At 41.0% G+C, this 15,286-nt stretch overlaps 1 protein-coding gene across 3 annotated transcripts; it reads left to right on the forward strand.

Annotated features, from left to right (window-relative positions):
* The first annotated feature begins 814 nt into the window (after positions 1 to 814).
* On the forward strand, positions 815 to 14,449 carry sona (SON DNA and RNA binding protein a). 3 transcript variants are annotated; one of them, XM_044365772.1, is made up of 11 exons: positions 815 to 1,015; positions 3,662 to 3,727; positions 4,378 to 4,474; positions 5,050 to 5,251; positions 5,833 to 5,909; positions 5,998 to 7,866; positions 8,493 to 8,910; positions 9,561 to 10,087; positions 10,324 to 10,811; positions 11,001 to 11,093; positions 12,094 to 14,449. In XM_044365772.1, exons 2-10 carry the CDS (start codon positions 3,692 to 3,694, stop codon positions 11,073 to 11,075), a joined length of 3,789 nt encoding a protein of 1,262 aa, XP_044221707.1. In that variant the 5' UTR covers positions 815 to 1,015; positions 3,662 to 3,691; the 3' UTR covers positions 11,076 to 11,093; positions 12,094 to 14,449. The 3 variants fall into 3 exon arrangements, with proteins under 3 accessions (XP_044221707.1, XP_044221708.1, XP_044221706.1); XM_044365771.1 differs by lacking the exon at positions 815 to 1,015 and adding an exon at positions 2,837 to 3,293; XM_044365773.1 differs by lacking the exon at positions 3,662 to 3,727 and having other exon boundaries at positions 817 to 1,015.
* Positions 14,450 to 15,286: the final 837 nt, after the last annotated feature.

Here is a 15,286-nt window from a genome sequence, read left to right on the forward strand (position 1 = left end):
ATAACTTTGTGGACACATTTTATCAACCATCACTTACATTGAAAGCACATTTGAAGGGGATCTTTTAATAGCCAGTATGAACAGGAGGGATGATTACAGTTGGGAAAACCTCTTTCAGTGTTCATATGGGCACCTGATTGTTGTTTTAAGACAGACTTGAAAAATTGTGAACCTGCCCTTTAAATATACACTTGGCTGAAATGTCACATATGTGAAATTGAATTACCCCTAACAAATGCCCTCCAAATTAAATTACCAAATAGTGCCTAATATTTGATGTTAAAACAGGTGTATTTTGACAGTAAAAAACAAATAGTTGTTTACATATCAATTTCTCTATCATGAGCATGGATGTATAAAGAGAGTTCTCTTTATACATCCATGATAATGAGCTGTAAGTTATCTTTATTACATCCACCATCATATAGCCTATATTTTAAGCTCTTCTCAGTGGTGATTATTTGAGAAAAATTAATGGCGTCTTCTTTAGAATCAGAAACAGAATGAGATGACTTGGCAGGCTGATCTAGATCTTTCTTGGTCAAACTATGGTTACAAAGGTCAACAGTGCAAGAATGAACTTTCAAGCTCAAAAAAAAAATAGCTTGGTAAAATTTCTTTCAGGACTAGGGTAAGCTATAAAAACAACAAAACATTCAGACAAAAAACAACACATCTAAAGTACAGAGGTGCAACAAAAACTGAGTGCTATTAAAAAAGCGGTGTTGAAATAAATAAATAAATAAAATAAAATGATAAATATATATATAAATTATGAATTATGTTAGACAATTCGTTGCTACCATGGAGCATGCAGTTGCCTAGGAGACAGTGACGCCGCCATTCAAACTGCGCTGCATGGCATGTTGGGATACCTTTCTCCATCATGGCGGATCTGTTAGATGGCTAACGTTAACGGTTAGCGTATTCAACGGTTGTTTTGTTTCGCACACTGTAGCATTGCAGCCACCTGGGATTTTCCAGACAAGGACTGCAGCCGCCGAACATAAACTGGGTAATTATGTGCTAAAGACTCGACAGCTGTGGTGAACGAGCGGACTTGCTTTGTTGAAACCGCAAAGTAGCTAATTGGTGTAGCTACGTTGCTGCTAGTCGCCGCTGAGGCCGCGGCGTGCTGGCAGCCTATTTGCTTTATCTCGTATACGTTATCCAACTGGTACGCGTACAAAACGATTTAGTGCTTTATGGAATAAACGGAAACCACAAAACCTTTCCTATATTTACGTAAGCTATCTTTGGGAAGCTAATGGTAGCTGGAGTGATCAGTGAATGGATGTTAATGCTGGCTGTAGCCGTGCAGGCCCGATAGCGTTACCTAACGTGTGAATGAACTGTCTGCTGCTGCTCAAAACTTTCCGCCTCTTTCTTTTTCTTTTATCCATGCAGTCAACTAGCCTAACGTTACGTGTAAACAACTGCATTTTTGTGCAACTTGATACTGACATAATGTAGCGGAACCATAAGAGCTAATTTAGCAACGAAATCTAAAATAACATGTAGGCAACCACGACGCTGAAGTTAGCTTTGTATTCGTAGCTTCAGATTCGAGGTTAAGGGAAACATAAATAATGATATTTAGCGGCTGGGTTTCTGTTCCCCCCCCCCCCCCATTTACGCTCATAAAAGAGCGTTAGACATAGTAACAAAAGAGCCTTAACTTTGTTCGAACCCACTTTCAGATTTATAAAACCTTTGTTTTGCTTATCAAAACAGAAAATGGGCAAACTCACTGTTTTTCCCATCCACATCACTTCAAACCAAAAACTACTATACTTTGACTTGCCAAATCTGGACTATACTATAATTATTAAGATTTAAGGTTTTTGATCTGGACCCGGTCTGATGGATAAATATCTGTGAATTTGCCCTTTTTTGTGTTTTTGCAAATAGAATAAAGGTTCCACAAATCTGAAACTGTTTTTATGAGTCTCTGGAGTCTCCTTGTTAATCTAGTCCAGATATGATAAATCTAAAGTGTAGTGGTTTGCAATCTGGACCTGTTCTGATGTGGACTGAATGGGGGAAAAAGCATTGAAATAGGCCTTTTTTCAGTTCTCATAAGTAAAATAAAAGCTAAAAGTACGTTTTAAACAGCAGTATGGCTTTTGCTTCAATGTCTAACTCTTTTTCACAAGTGTAAGTGGTGAAAAAATGAAGAATCTTCCACTAAATATCATTATTTATGTTTCCCTTAACTTTTCCCTTAACCATGAATCAGAAGCTAACTTCAGCGTCATTTGGCAACCCCACCTTTGATGACTAGTTTTACCATTAACTGAAGTGCCAATGTTCACTAGACGATGTTCACTAGATGTTCATTAGACTTACAATTATAGTATCTTTGTTTTTGGATAAGTAAATTTTGCTTAGTGTAAGGGTTGTATTAACAAACTGTTTCTGTTTTAGTAAACGAGTATGTGTGCATGGTGGCAGGGCTAATGTTGACTGTGTTAAAGTGTTAAAATTGTATAACTGCGACCGTCTTAAGTCTAGCACAGAGTTCGGTCAAAAAAAGGTAATTTTTAATATTGTTTCAAAGAAACAAACTAGATCTGTGTGTACACAATAGGCTTAAGGCCGACAAAACATGAATGCTGATACTAAAAGTAGTCTTTGAGATATCTCAGTCAATACTGAATGATGTTAATGCAAGTAAATAAATACTGATGTTTTAAATAATGTGGCTACCAAAGTCTACAATTACATTTTCATGAATTTTGTTTGCAATCCAACCTCACTGTAGTCTGGGAGATGCTGCAGGGAATGCTTCCTTTTGTTTGGGTTAGAAAGGCATCTGGTGATTTTGTCCTGTTTGATGGTCACGCCATTGATTTAACTTTCACACATGCCGCTACATTTAGGAACATTTCCGTCTTGTGCCTTTCACACATGCCATGGCAATGCCAGAATAGAAGGGGCAAGGGACAGTCACTTATGGATGCCAACCGCTGTGCGCGGACTGAGAGGAGCTCTCTTTTTTTCTGAATCTGTCCAGTTTCCGGCCATTCTTGAAAAAAGGAGCTTGTTTGCAAACAAAAGAAGTTGTGTTCCTTGTTAGTCATCAGTTCACCCATGAAAGCTTTGGCAAGGCAAACATAAAAAGTCACGGATTCAAATACTTCATCAGCGGAGAATCAGCGGTGCACTCACTCTTCGTGAAAGCGTCTTTCGTCAGATGGACGTAACCCTTTACGTGCTTGTCCCTGGAGTGTTACTGCTTTCATTCACACAGCCGTACTGACATTTCCCCTGAAATGTTACCAGGTCTTAAGGTAGGAAAATGGTGGCACACAATTTTCCCAGAATATCGATCCCTGCTCTCATTCACACATGACCCCATGCAGGAAATGTTCCTGAACATTTCAGGGATATACTGCATGTGTGAAAGGGGCTTTAAGCGCAGGTGGACCATGCTAGTTGGCTACATCTCAGTCATGTTAAGGTTTACTTTACTGTAACTTTACCTTTTGCAGATTTAGATGCTTGCAGTCTATTTATTACTTAAAGATAATTGATCTGTTAAGCTGAAATGAGTTTCTGAGTCCGCCAGGGTCCGTGTGACATAAATTTCGTCATCAGAGGGTCTGTGTGTAGGCTCTGTGTGGACATCGGCATACCACGATTTGTTGTGTCCATGCAGTCTGTTCCTGTAGACAGTGATCTACTGCGCATGCATGAAACGTGTCCTCCAAGCAGACTCCAGAAGGTAGTATAAACAGAGCAACTTCCCATCCATCGTGTCCACAGCTGTTTGTGTACATGTCCACTTGGAAGTATAAATGAAGCTTTAGTAGACACACACCAGGGTTCACTTGGGCTTGTGTTTTACCAATTTGAATCTCTCAAAATTGTGTACACGAAACTGACTGAAAAGTGTGCTCACACACTGTGCAATCAAAAGGAAAGTGAAGCTACCTACTTGGTAATCTGGTCAACTTTTGACCTTTGTGCTGAGACACACTGTGGGTTTATCCAAGCATTGAGGTTGATGTGTGTTCAGAGACAAGCTGTCTTAGTTTGCAACTAAACAGTAAATTGAGGGAGAGTCTACCATTAAATGAGTGGATCACACTGAAATACTGATAGCAGCACGGCTGCCCAGGAGCTATTTTGCTTCTGGCCAGTCAGGTACCAATTTTAGAAAGATCCTTGGTGCCCATACCTACATAATATTTGGATAAATATATCTCGCTGGGCTTGTGGAATTATTGTGGACCATTGGTACTGCATGTTAGTAGTTGATGTAATCGAGATGGTGTTACTTATATTTTTTTGTAGCACTGCTATGAAATCTATTCTTTTGTTGGTGGTGCTGTCTTTGTTGCTCAAGTTACTGTACTTTGATTCCCTCTCCAGTGTTCAGTGAGGGAGCAGCACACCAGTGACATCAAGAGGACCGTTAACGAAAGCAGGGGCACCAGCACGATGGAATGTGCTGTGGACATTCCCTCAGGTGAGTGATGGACAGGACACAAATAAATTTGTGTCATTTCTATTTTTATCCAGTTTTATTTCTTTTACTGAGTTTTCAGATTCATCATTTTATTTTATGCCTCTTTCATAAAAGTTCATTTTTGTCCTGAAACTACATAAAACACATGAAAGTTGCATTTGGGTGACACAGTCAGTAACGTTATGTTTTCCAAAACAATTTTGCAGCTGTATTTTGAAGAAAAAAGTCACCCAAATAGAACAGTATGGTTGCCTCATCTGTATGGAAAAATCAGCATTATTTTAATAGTGCATTCAAAGATGAAAAGCTAACCAATGTCTGCCAAATGTCCCTCAGCCATACATCAGTTTACTCTTTGTGTACGTCAAAAAGTTTGCACAGGATTCCTTTGGAGCAATGCACATTGAAATGAATAAGATAATCAACAAAAGCTACCAGGTCATGCAATATTAAATGTAATAATTTTAAGTGCAGTACTAATCAAATAACTTGAGAATTAACTCGCTCAAAGGTTTGTACATGTTATGGGTTTTCTAAAGACTTGTATAATCTGAAATACTGCATACTCTATGTAGGTGAGGATGAGGCACCTGAAAAAGATGACATGAATGCCAAGGAAGGGAATGAGCCACCCCATAAGAAAAACAAGAAGCACAGAAAACACAAGAGCAAGAAGAAGAGGAGGAGGAGGAAGGGTGAAAAAGACAGCAGCTCAGAATCTGGCGCTGAGTCGGATGTAGAGCCTCCACCGAAACCTGTCCGGACCACCAGAGCCAGGTAGTACCACTTAGATTTAATTAAAATACCTTGTGTGAACTAAATGTACTGTTGTCTTCATAGATGTATTAAATCAAAATCATTTTTCTTTACATCTTATGAAATTTATGTTCAATGTCATGTACAAAATAAGTTATATAAAAGTAAGCAGATTTTTGCTTCACTTTGCTTGTAAATCTCATATTTAGACTGTGGCTAGAGTTTTTGAACACTACATAAAATTACAAAATACGTTTCTGCCTGGTGGATGTTATGATGATTGATTTACGTACATAAAACACTGGCATAATGTGCAATGTGAGGTATAAGCTTCACAAAGTATGAAGCCACATTTTGAGAGATGCATTGTCTCAAAATATGGTTCGAAATCAGCTTACAGTATCACCTAGGGAGGTTGACTAAGAAAAGTTGCCTTTTTTCGCTGAGGGGATTTTTGTGCTTGCTAAATTAGATTGTGTACCTTATCCAAACTGAAAAGGTGACCTACTTCTGTTTTGTTTATATTGAGAACTTAAATTTTACACAGTTACAAGGAAAATTCTTAATCTGTAAACCTACTGTACTTTCCCTTGTGTTCATAGTGCCAGATTGGCAGCAGCTGCAAAAGCTGGAGACCATACTGGGCTCACCGAGGAGGGTAAAAAGGATGTAATCACAGGTAAGAGACCCTCACACAAAAGCATAATTCATATTACCTTTTACACTACTTAATTCCCCTGATTAAAAAAAAAAATCACTTTTCACAGATCGTGCGGACACGGAGGGAGATTCAAAATCCAAAAAACACAAAAGACACGCTGCCAAGAAGAAGAAAAAGAAGAGGAAGAAAGACGAAAAGCAGGAAAAGAAATCTCCATCTCACTCCCCATCAGAAAGCAGCTCAGCTTCAGGTTCTGAGTCTGAAGGGGAAGGAGGTAAAGGTACTGGTGATGGCAAATACTCTCCAGCTGCAGCACCTGACCTGCAAGAACCAGTATCCAAACTGGTGCCAAAAAGCAAACGAGGGGATGAGAAGGGGGTTCCCAGCCTCACACAGAATCCTGAATTGCTTGGAGTGAAGAAAGAGGACATATCAGATATGGATGTGTCCCCAACTGGAGGAAAGGGCAGTAACACCAATGGATCAGAAAAAGATATGAGGTTGTCCTTGGCAGGCCAGGATGAGAGAACACAGACAGCAACAGTTAAGGTTAAGACGGAGGGTGTTCATGGAGATGGTACATTCAGCCATGCCCAGGATCTCCCTGACATTATCCCTAAACAGGAAGGTACTACCCCAAGAGATGATCCAATCCTGAAAGATCAGGCCAATTCAATTCAACGGGCAAAGGTCAAAGAACGTGATTCATCCAGGTCAAGGTCTCCTTCCCCTTCCAGGGGCCTAGACATTAAGAGGTCGGGGTCAAGTCAGAGTCGGTCACCATCACCGAGTCCCAGTAGGCAATCAGAACGGTCTGGAACTCACTCCAGATCAACCTCAAAGGGAAAGCGATCTACAACTCCTCTTAGAGGAGTTGTAGCTGATTTTTTAGAGGCTTTAAAAAGTCGGCTGTCCCGCTCTGTGTCTCGCTCTCAGTCCCCTAAATCTAGGAGGAAGTCGCGCTCCCTGTCCCCCAAATCTCCCAAGAGAGCTAGTTCCAGGTCCACTTCTCGCTCCCTCACCCCCAAGAAGAAGGTGTTAAAGTCTCCAAGGAAGTCCAAGTCTCCTAAACGTCGAAGAAGCTCCTTGTCTGTGTCCCCAAAGCGACGGAAGAGTTCCCGCTCTCCTAAAAGAAAGCTTTCAAGATCACCTAAACGTGGTGGGCGCAGATCCCCCTCTCTTTCTCGGTCTCCAAGGAGAAGTCGAAGGTCAGAGTCACGTTCCCGTGGAGGCACAAGGCGTTCCAGGACCCGCTCACCTAGACGTGGTGGTGCAATTGGCAGGCGTTCGCGATCACGATCTGTCACAAGAACCCGTCGCTCCAGCTCTAGATCCAGGCGCCCTCTTCGGCGCTCCCGGTCCCGGTCACCAGCAAGGCGTACAGGAGGCAGGCGCTCCAGGAGTCGATCTCTGTCTCGACGTAGGAGGTCGCCACCCCCCAGATCCCGCCGCTCACGCTCTCGGTCAATCCGCAGGAGCAGGCGCACTAGATCACGGTCTATTGTAATCCTTAAGCGTAACCGTCGCTCCAGATCCAGGAGTCCCCGTAAACGGACAAAATCGAGAACTCCTCCCTCTCGCCGGCGGTCCAAATCCAGGTCTCCAGTCAGAAGGCGTTCTCTGTCCCCTGCCAGGAGAAACCGGTCTCCACCAAGGTCTGGAAAACGCTCCAAATCCCGCTCGTTGTCTCGAAGGCACCGATCAAAGTCACACTCACCACTACCTGGAAAAAGGAGGTCCAGATCTCCCAGGAAGAGCAGCAGAAGGTCTAAGTCTAAATCTGTCTCTGCTGGCTTGAACAAATCTAAGTCCAGGTCCAGGTCTGAGTCAAGTGAGGGGCGGTCTGATAGCTCCTCCCCAGCCAGATCCACATCATCCTCCCCTCTCAAGGAGAAGAAGTCCTCCTCTCCTAAGGCAGAGCAGACAGCTGGTACAAAGGCAGCTGGAAAAAGTGGAGCAGTTTCAGTTATGGCAGGTGAGGCCAGCTTTTTAATCCCCTTGTTTTGAAGCAAACCAGAACAACTCAAGTAGATTTTGTTGAAATTGCTATGCTATTTCTGCTCAGTTACCAAGAGTTTGGACGCACCGATCCATCTTTTCCCCCCCTAATACAATTCTGGTACCTCAGTTTAAGGTATTTGCAAATACCAATTCCAGATTTATTACTAGTGCTCTCTTATTCCTAAATTTAAAATCTACACACGAGCTCATTGGGATAATTTTTATGTAAGGTAATGAGGTCAGGAATTGCTGTCATGACTGAATGAATATAACTGATAGGTAAAACACTGAATTTCATAATGAGATTGACAAACAATCTGTAATGTGGAACTTCAGACTTGCAAATGGTATTTGTCAATGAATTGTGTGAGACTGATATTTAACTGATGTTAAAACTGATATCCCAACTCATCATCTGATTCCATTGACAAGTCAGTCAAGTAACCCTCGACCTCACTCTTCCAAAACTGATCAGAATTTCAAGTTATCATCTTGCTTCTACAGAATATTTATTAGTGAATACTTCTAGAGTAATTTATGTGGTATGTTCCCTTAAGATGGGCTAAAACGCCTTGATGCTATTTAACATGTATCTTGCAGGTGCATGGAAACCTGTGCCCTCAGCAGCTGCCTCCAGCCCCCAAGCTGGGAATTCCTCAGATAAGTTGCAGGAGCAGCCTCAGACCCTTTCTCCCAACCATGACGAGGAGCAGAGGGAGCGTGCCAGCTCATCCAATGAACGAGATGTTTCCAGGTCTAGGTCTGGTTCCAGAGATCCTGGCACTGGTCCAGATGGGTCAGATTGTTCGGAAGGCTCCGATGAAGAAGAAGATTCTTCATCCCCAGTTAAAACAACATCTAAACGCCAGAGAAGCTCCTCAGGTTCAGCATCTCCAGGAATGCACAAAAAGCAGCTGTCAAAGTCACGTTCACCTACAGAACGCCGGAAAGCTTCACGCCCAACATCATCGCCTCGACGATCAACATCCAAGTCCACATCCAGAAGGAAGCAATCCAGGTTTGTAGTGAATGTGTATGCACCCATTCTGCATCATGAATCTGTGGATCCTTAAACAGCCTTAAATCGGGATGTTTTTTTAAGGTATTAAATGTTGAAGATTGCATAAAATTAACCTAAAGGACCAGTGTGTAGGATTTAGTGTCATCTAGTGGTGAGGTTGGAGATTGCAACCAACTGAATACCCCTCATCTTCCAAGCATGTAGGAGAACCTACGGTGGCTGCGAAACTCGCAAAAAATGTGAAAGGCCTTCTCTAGAGCCAGTGTTTGGTTTTTCCGTTCTGGACTACTGTAGAAACATGGCAGTGCCACATGGTGGCCTTTGTGGAAGGGGACCCACTCCATATCTAGACATAAAGGGCTCATTCTAACAATTCTTATATTCATGGTATTATACACTAATTAAAACACACCTATGAATATTATATTCTATTACTGCCAAGTCTGTTTAGATGCTACTAAATTCTACACACTGCTCCTTAAAATGCCAGACCCAATGCTGGCATCATGCTGCTCTAGTAGGTGTAATTAAAATATAATGAATAAAGCCATCACAAATTTTTATGCAGTCTTGCTCTTGTGCTTGTTTTTTAAATATTAACAGAAATGTTCAAATATTTATCAGTTTCATTATTCACCTTTCCACAGGTCCAAGTCTCCAGTGAGGAAGAGAGAATCTGTTTCTCCATCTGAGAGGAAAAAACGGCGGTCAAAATCTCGGAGTCCTGCCCGGCGGCGAAAGTCTAGTACCTCCCGCTCTACTACACGGCGTAAGCGGTCACACTCCAAGTCGAGATCCAGGATACGCCGATCCAAGTCCCGCTCTCCAGCCCGCAAGAGACGATCCCGTTCCCCCAACGCCCGAGGGAGGAGGAGGTCCAAGTCCACCGACAGAAATAAGCGATCCAAGAGTCGCTCCACAGGCCGGAGGAAAAGGTCCAGGTCAGGAGACAGAAGCAGGCGATCTCGGTCTCGTTCCTCTGATCGTAGGCGCAGGTCTAGGTCGAGGGGTCGAGGGAGGCGCCCAGTGTTTCGTAGTCGTTCATTCGACAGACGGGACAGGTGGAAGCGGGAACCTAGCCATTCTCCAGTTCTCATTCTCCGCAAACAGCGCCGCTCAGGGTCCCGGACACGACGCAGCACCAGCAAGACTCCTCCACGGCTCACTGAGCTGGGTAAAACATCCTTAAAGTAACTGATGACAATCACACGTACAACAGTTAACACTTATATTTGTGATTTTATATTTATGAACATTCATATGACAATTTTGTATGATTTATTTTTAGATTTTGTTTTACACTGCTGTTATGCTTAATCTAGCTTTCTCTCTCTCTCCATCTACCCTCTCTATGCCCTCTTGTTGCATTACCCCTCTCCCTGTCTCTCTTCTGCTCTCCCATTTCCTCAGACAAGGACCAGTTACTGGAGATAGCCAAGGCTAATGCTGCTGCCATGTGTGCTAAAGCGGGGGTGCCCATTCCCGAGAGTCTTCGGCCAAAAGCCATCCTCCAGCTCCCTCTACCCACTCCATCTCCTGCCCCCCTCTCCCTTCCTCTACCTTTACCTCTCCCAATGGGCATGGGGATGCCCAACATGCCGAATATGCCCAACATGGGTCCAATGGGGTTACCTACAATTCCAGGAATGCCCAGCATGTCAAACATCACCATGAGTGCCGCTATGGCGAGTATGACAGCAGCTACAATGACAGCTGCCTTGACCAACATGGGTGCCCTGGCGGCCATGCCACCCCTGGCTCCACTTCCTACCATCACTAACAAGCCTCCCCCATGCCTCGCCCCCCCAACTCCAACCCTTAACCTGGACCACATTGAGGAAGCAAAGAGGAAGGTCACTCAGCAAGCTAACATACATACCATCAAGGAGCTTACTGAGGTAAATTGGGTGGAAATTGGACTGCGTCAATGTGTGTTTTTGTTTGAGAGTGATTGTACAGTATGTGCACATGTTTGATAGAAACAGTGTTGAGTGAAAGCATGAGTAATGTGGTTGTCATTTTTAGGATGTGTATGTATTACTGTGCTAACTCAAAGCAACTAATTTGTTTTTTCTGTGTTTTTGTAGAAATGTAAGATGATTGCAAATAGCAAGGAGGAGATGGCCATTGCTAAACCCCATGTATCAGATGATGAAAGCTAAAACCGCCAAGCCCTCACGGTAAAAGTGCCATCCTTTATTCTTCTATTTCTTTGACAGATATTTGTGTTGACTTTATTTCACTTCTTTCAGTTGTGGGTACTGGGCTTCTTTGATTACCAGTATTAAAAACATTTGGCATGACACGATTCTTATTTCCTAAATAGATTCATAATTGGGTATTACTTTTTTAGCAACTTAATTACACTTTTGTATTCACATTTTTAAGCTTTTTTAAAAATACAACTTTTTCAACTCCCTAGTTGATATATTTAAAAACATGTCATGCTTTCATATGAACCATTTTACTTTTTCAGTAATAGTTCTTCACTTTGGCCTAATACCACCACTATTATATTGTATTAAGTATATTTATTTGTCATTCATTCCTCCTTCCCTTCATCCCCTCATCTTTATTTTTATTTATTATTTCATCAACGACCCATTTTAACACAATCCACCCACTAATTATTTGCAATGTTTTTTTTCTCTTTTTTTTTAATCCAATCTTGAGTTTTACTTATATTTCCATCTATATAAAGGCCTACACTGATTAATTTTGTGTCTTGGTAGTTCTGCATGTTGCTATTGTACTTTATCATCCAGTGTGTTAAATTTTAGGTTTAGATGCATATCACAAAGGCTAAATATGAGGTTAGCGTTAGAGTGGCTGCAAGTTGTTGTTCTTATCTTCATATTAACACCAGTCATCAGCCATTTCTGAAGTATCTTAAAGCTTTAGTATGCTTACCAGACAGAAACACAGTATATACTGAGGCAGAGACGGTTTTTTTGCCATATTCAGACAAATATATCCCTTGTGTTGTGTGTTAACAAGAGGAATTCCATCAGCCTTTCCCCTCACCCAAGTTTTCCTCTGCCTATAAACGTAGACAAGGTGTGATTATCATATAGCATAATGTTTCTCTCTCTCTAGACATTTGCAGATGATGTCTGTAATTTACATAAACTAATTATTCAAAATGTTAAAACAAACTTAATTTTCTTTGTTTGCATACAGCCACTCCCCTCAAAGGACTGAAGGAAAATGTAAAAAAAGAACGCTTTACAGGAGGACCTACCTTCCTGCAGTTCCCTTTGGAAGCCAGATGACGTGACTGAGCCTCAAAAACCAAGAAGAAGAGAACCCAAGTTTTCACAGTTACAGTATAGGAGCACCGGCACCAGCCACTGCCCCACTCATCTCCCCAGTTTGCTTCTGTTTGTGTGTGAGAGAGAGAGTGAGAGACTGGCAGACGGTCACCTGTGAAACCACTGAGAAAACTGGACACACTGACTTGTGTGTACAGTCGTATGACTGTAAAGTGACTCCGAGTATGTGTGCGCATTGTGTGTTTGTGTGTGTATATAGTGACTTTCACCATCAACCCCTCAGTGTTGCTGCTCGTTCAAGCAGTCACTGTTGTAAAGACTGACGAGGAAAAAAAACAACCTAGTGGCGCAAGTGTTTTTGTAAAAGATTAGTTTCTCTAAATTTGTTTTACTTTTATGGTTTCTTAAATAATTGTGTTAATTGGACACTGCTTCCTTGTTCTGCTGTATTCCCTCAGTTATCTCTAGTCCCTCTGTTTTTTAATCAAGTAATGCAGACTAAGTTTCGGTCGATCCTCACATGTGATTTGCTTTCAAAAGCCTGGGTAAAGGCAGGGCAAAAGAGACGACGTGTTGTGAATCCTGGAACATGGTGCCAGATCTGATTATTTTGAAGGAAGGGAATAACTGAATACGTTGGCTGCAAAGAGAACAAGGTTTGAATTTTGGCTATGACAAAAAGTATCCACTCCATTCACAAAACATAACTAATTCAGTTAGCACGGCCCTGGGCGGGATTTCCTTTCCTTTTTTTTTTTTTTTTTTAAACCTATAACCTGGCCTTTTCATTTGGGCTTTGTTGGATTTTTTTTTTTTTTTTTCTATATAAATTGGAAACATGTTTACTGATTACGAGATTTAAACTGACATTTCATCTGCCACAGTTTTAACACCACTGTCTGAACATGCAGTGTTGTGTTATTGGCAGGAAACTATAATATATAATAGAATTTAAGATGCACAGAAAGCATACTGTTAGTATTTACTGGGAATGACTATAATAACATTTTAAAACTAGAAGACACTTGGTAGAGTGCAGAGGTTTGAAAAGTCTGTGTTTCTATTATTCATCTGTCATCTACCAGTGCTGGTTGGTGCTGTCTTTGAGGTTCCAGATGTTGGAACCAAACAGAACTTGACCATTAATACTTGAGGCTGGTTCGCAGATTCTGGCCACAACTAAGATTTAGTTCACTGGATCTTGAACCACCAAGCTCAAGCTATACACATGAATCACATTTTTGTCTTGATAACAAACAGAAGGGGTATAAATGCAGCTTCCCCTTAACTCCAAACCATTTATGGAGGTAATTACTTGTTTAGAAGAACATTTGTATTTCACTGTGTGACTGAATTCATGATTAAAAACAACTGGCATATTTTCATTGGACTTTAGAGATGCTTTTGCATTTCAGTTTGGCTGTTCACATTATTAAAACATAATTTCTATTGGTAAGTTGTTTTGAGAGGCACACAAGGAGAACATAATTCCTGTTGTTGCGTCGGGGGGGTGACAGATTATTTGTAGTGGTAATAGAGTTGAATGTAGAAAGCTGAGTATCCCTCTAGTTGTGACTTTGTCAAAGGTTTTTGTGTATTAGACAATCAGGTTGTCTCCAGATGCTACTCTTTTGAAGAAAGATTTACACATCACTTGCAGCTCTGTATTCAGGTGATAAACTTGGGGAATTGTTATGAATAACAGGATGTGTAGTAAGATGCATGCATAATGAAACCCAACAAGCCTTTTTCATTTAATCCCCTGATACATTTAATATCTGTTGTTACCCTGACCTGCATTAGGTCTGTTGTGTGAGCCGTGTCTGGGTAAACGGGGTCCATACTTCACTAACGGCATTTGTCCCATTAGATAACTGAAGAACAAAGACGAACTTGGTGCTTTTGGGAAAACTGGCAGGGATGAGGTTTTTCTGCTTTTTAAGAAATCTTCCACTCATAACTCCTGTTTATCTTCTTTGGAGAGGGGAAATAATTCTGAATTCATCCTCCCATGCCCAGGGCTGTTTAACTGTGGAAGAAGATCTGTGAAGGGTTTTTTTTTGTCAGACTGTAACTATACTGATTCTGAACCAAAAGTGTTTGAACTGTTGGAATTGATTCCCTGAGGTAATCTTTAGCTATTTTAATGACAGAAAAATGAAGAAAATGCATTTTAGGATTCATTTTTTCGGTCATTTGAATATGACATCGCTTGCTTTGTACATAAATGTGTTGATGATTATTAAAAACCTCAATGATCTGTATATATTGATGTCCTTGTGTGCTGTGTTCACTTCAGTTAGCCTCGTAATGTATTACTGCACATCCACAATAGATACTGTATGCCTGCCAAAAGTGGGGAGAGGAGTACAGTGGAGTTCATGTTGGTTGATTCAACACCGACTACAGACCTAGTCCTGCTCAGGAGCTCATAAACAAACTCTGACTTTTTAAATAGCATTTAATTGCATTCATTTCTGTCCATTAGCATTCTTTGTCCGTGTGATCAACATATTATCAATATGCAATGTAATATATATTGTCCATAACCATTATGTTATGGATTTTCTATATATATAGGAAAGACACATTAACAATGCCTTGTGAACCAGTTGTCTTATTTTTTTACACAAAAAGGTGAGCAGCAATTACATTGTGTAAAAGACCAAATTGAGCTTTTATATTCTGAGATGCATAATTATCTTTAATGAATTAAATTTTCCAAACCATCAGTTAGGAACGAGCAAAACACTGCTCAATAGTTAATGAAATGTCCCCTGGTTCCATTTAATGGAATTAATAAATTGCTCAACAGTTTGTATATTTTCAAATTGAGAAAACATACAGGAGAGTGTGAAAAAAGATGAATAAGATACAGTTTTTAGGAGTATGTCTTTAAAAAATGATGGTTAAATCTGTTTTGTTTTGTTTTTTTTACAAATGCAACTTTGAGGCATATAAACTTTAATTTGAAACAGTGAAATTCCATCGTCTTCTGAAACAGCACACTGCATCCCTCGTTTGTGAGCAGGTCTGTCTTTCTGGGCTGTCTTTTAAAATAACCAACCCATCAAGACAAATATAGAAACAGGGGTTTGGTA

The sequence above is a fragment of the Thunnus albacares genome, chromosome 11, assembly GCF_914725855.1.
Source record: "Thunnus albacares chromosome 11, fThuAlb1.1, whole genome shotgun sequence".
Lineage (NCBI taxonomy): Eukaryota > Metazoa > Chordata > Actinopteri > Scombriformes > Scombridae > Thunnus > Thunnus albacares.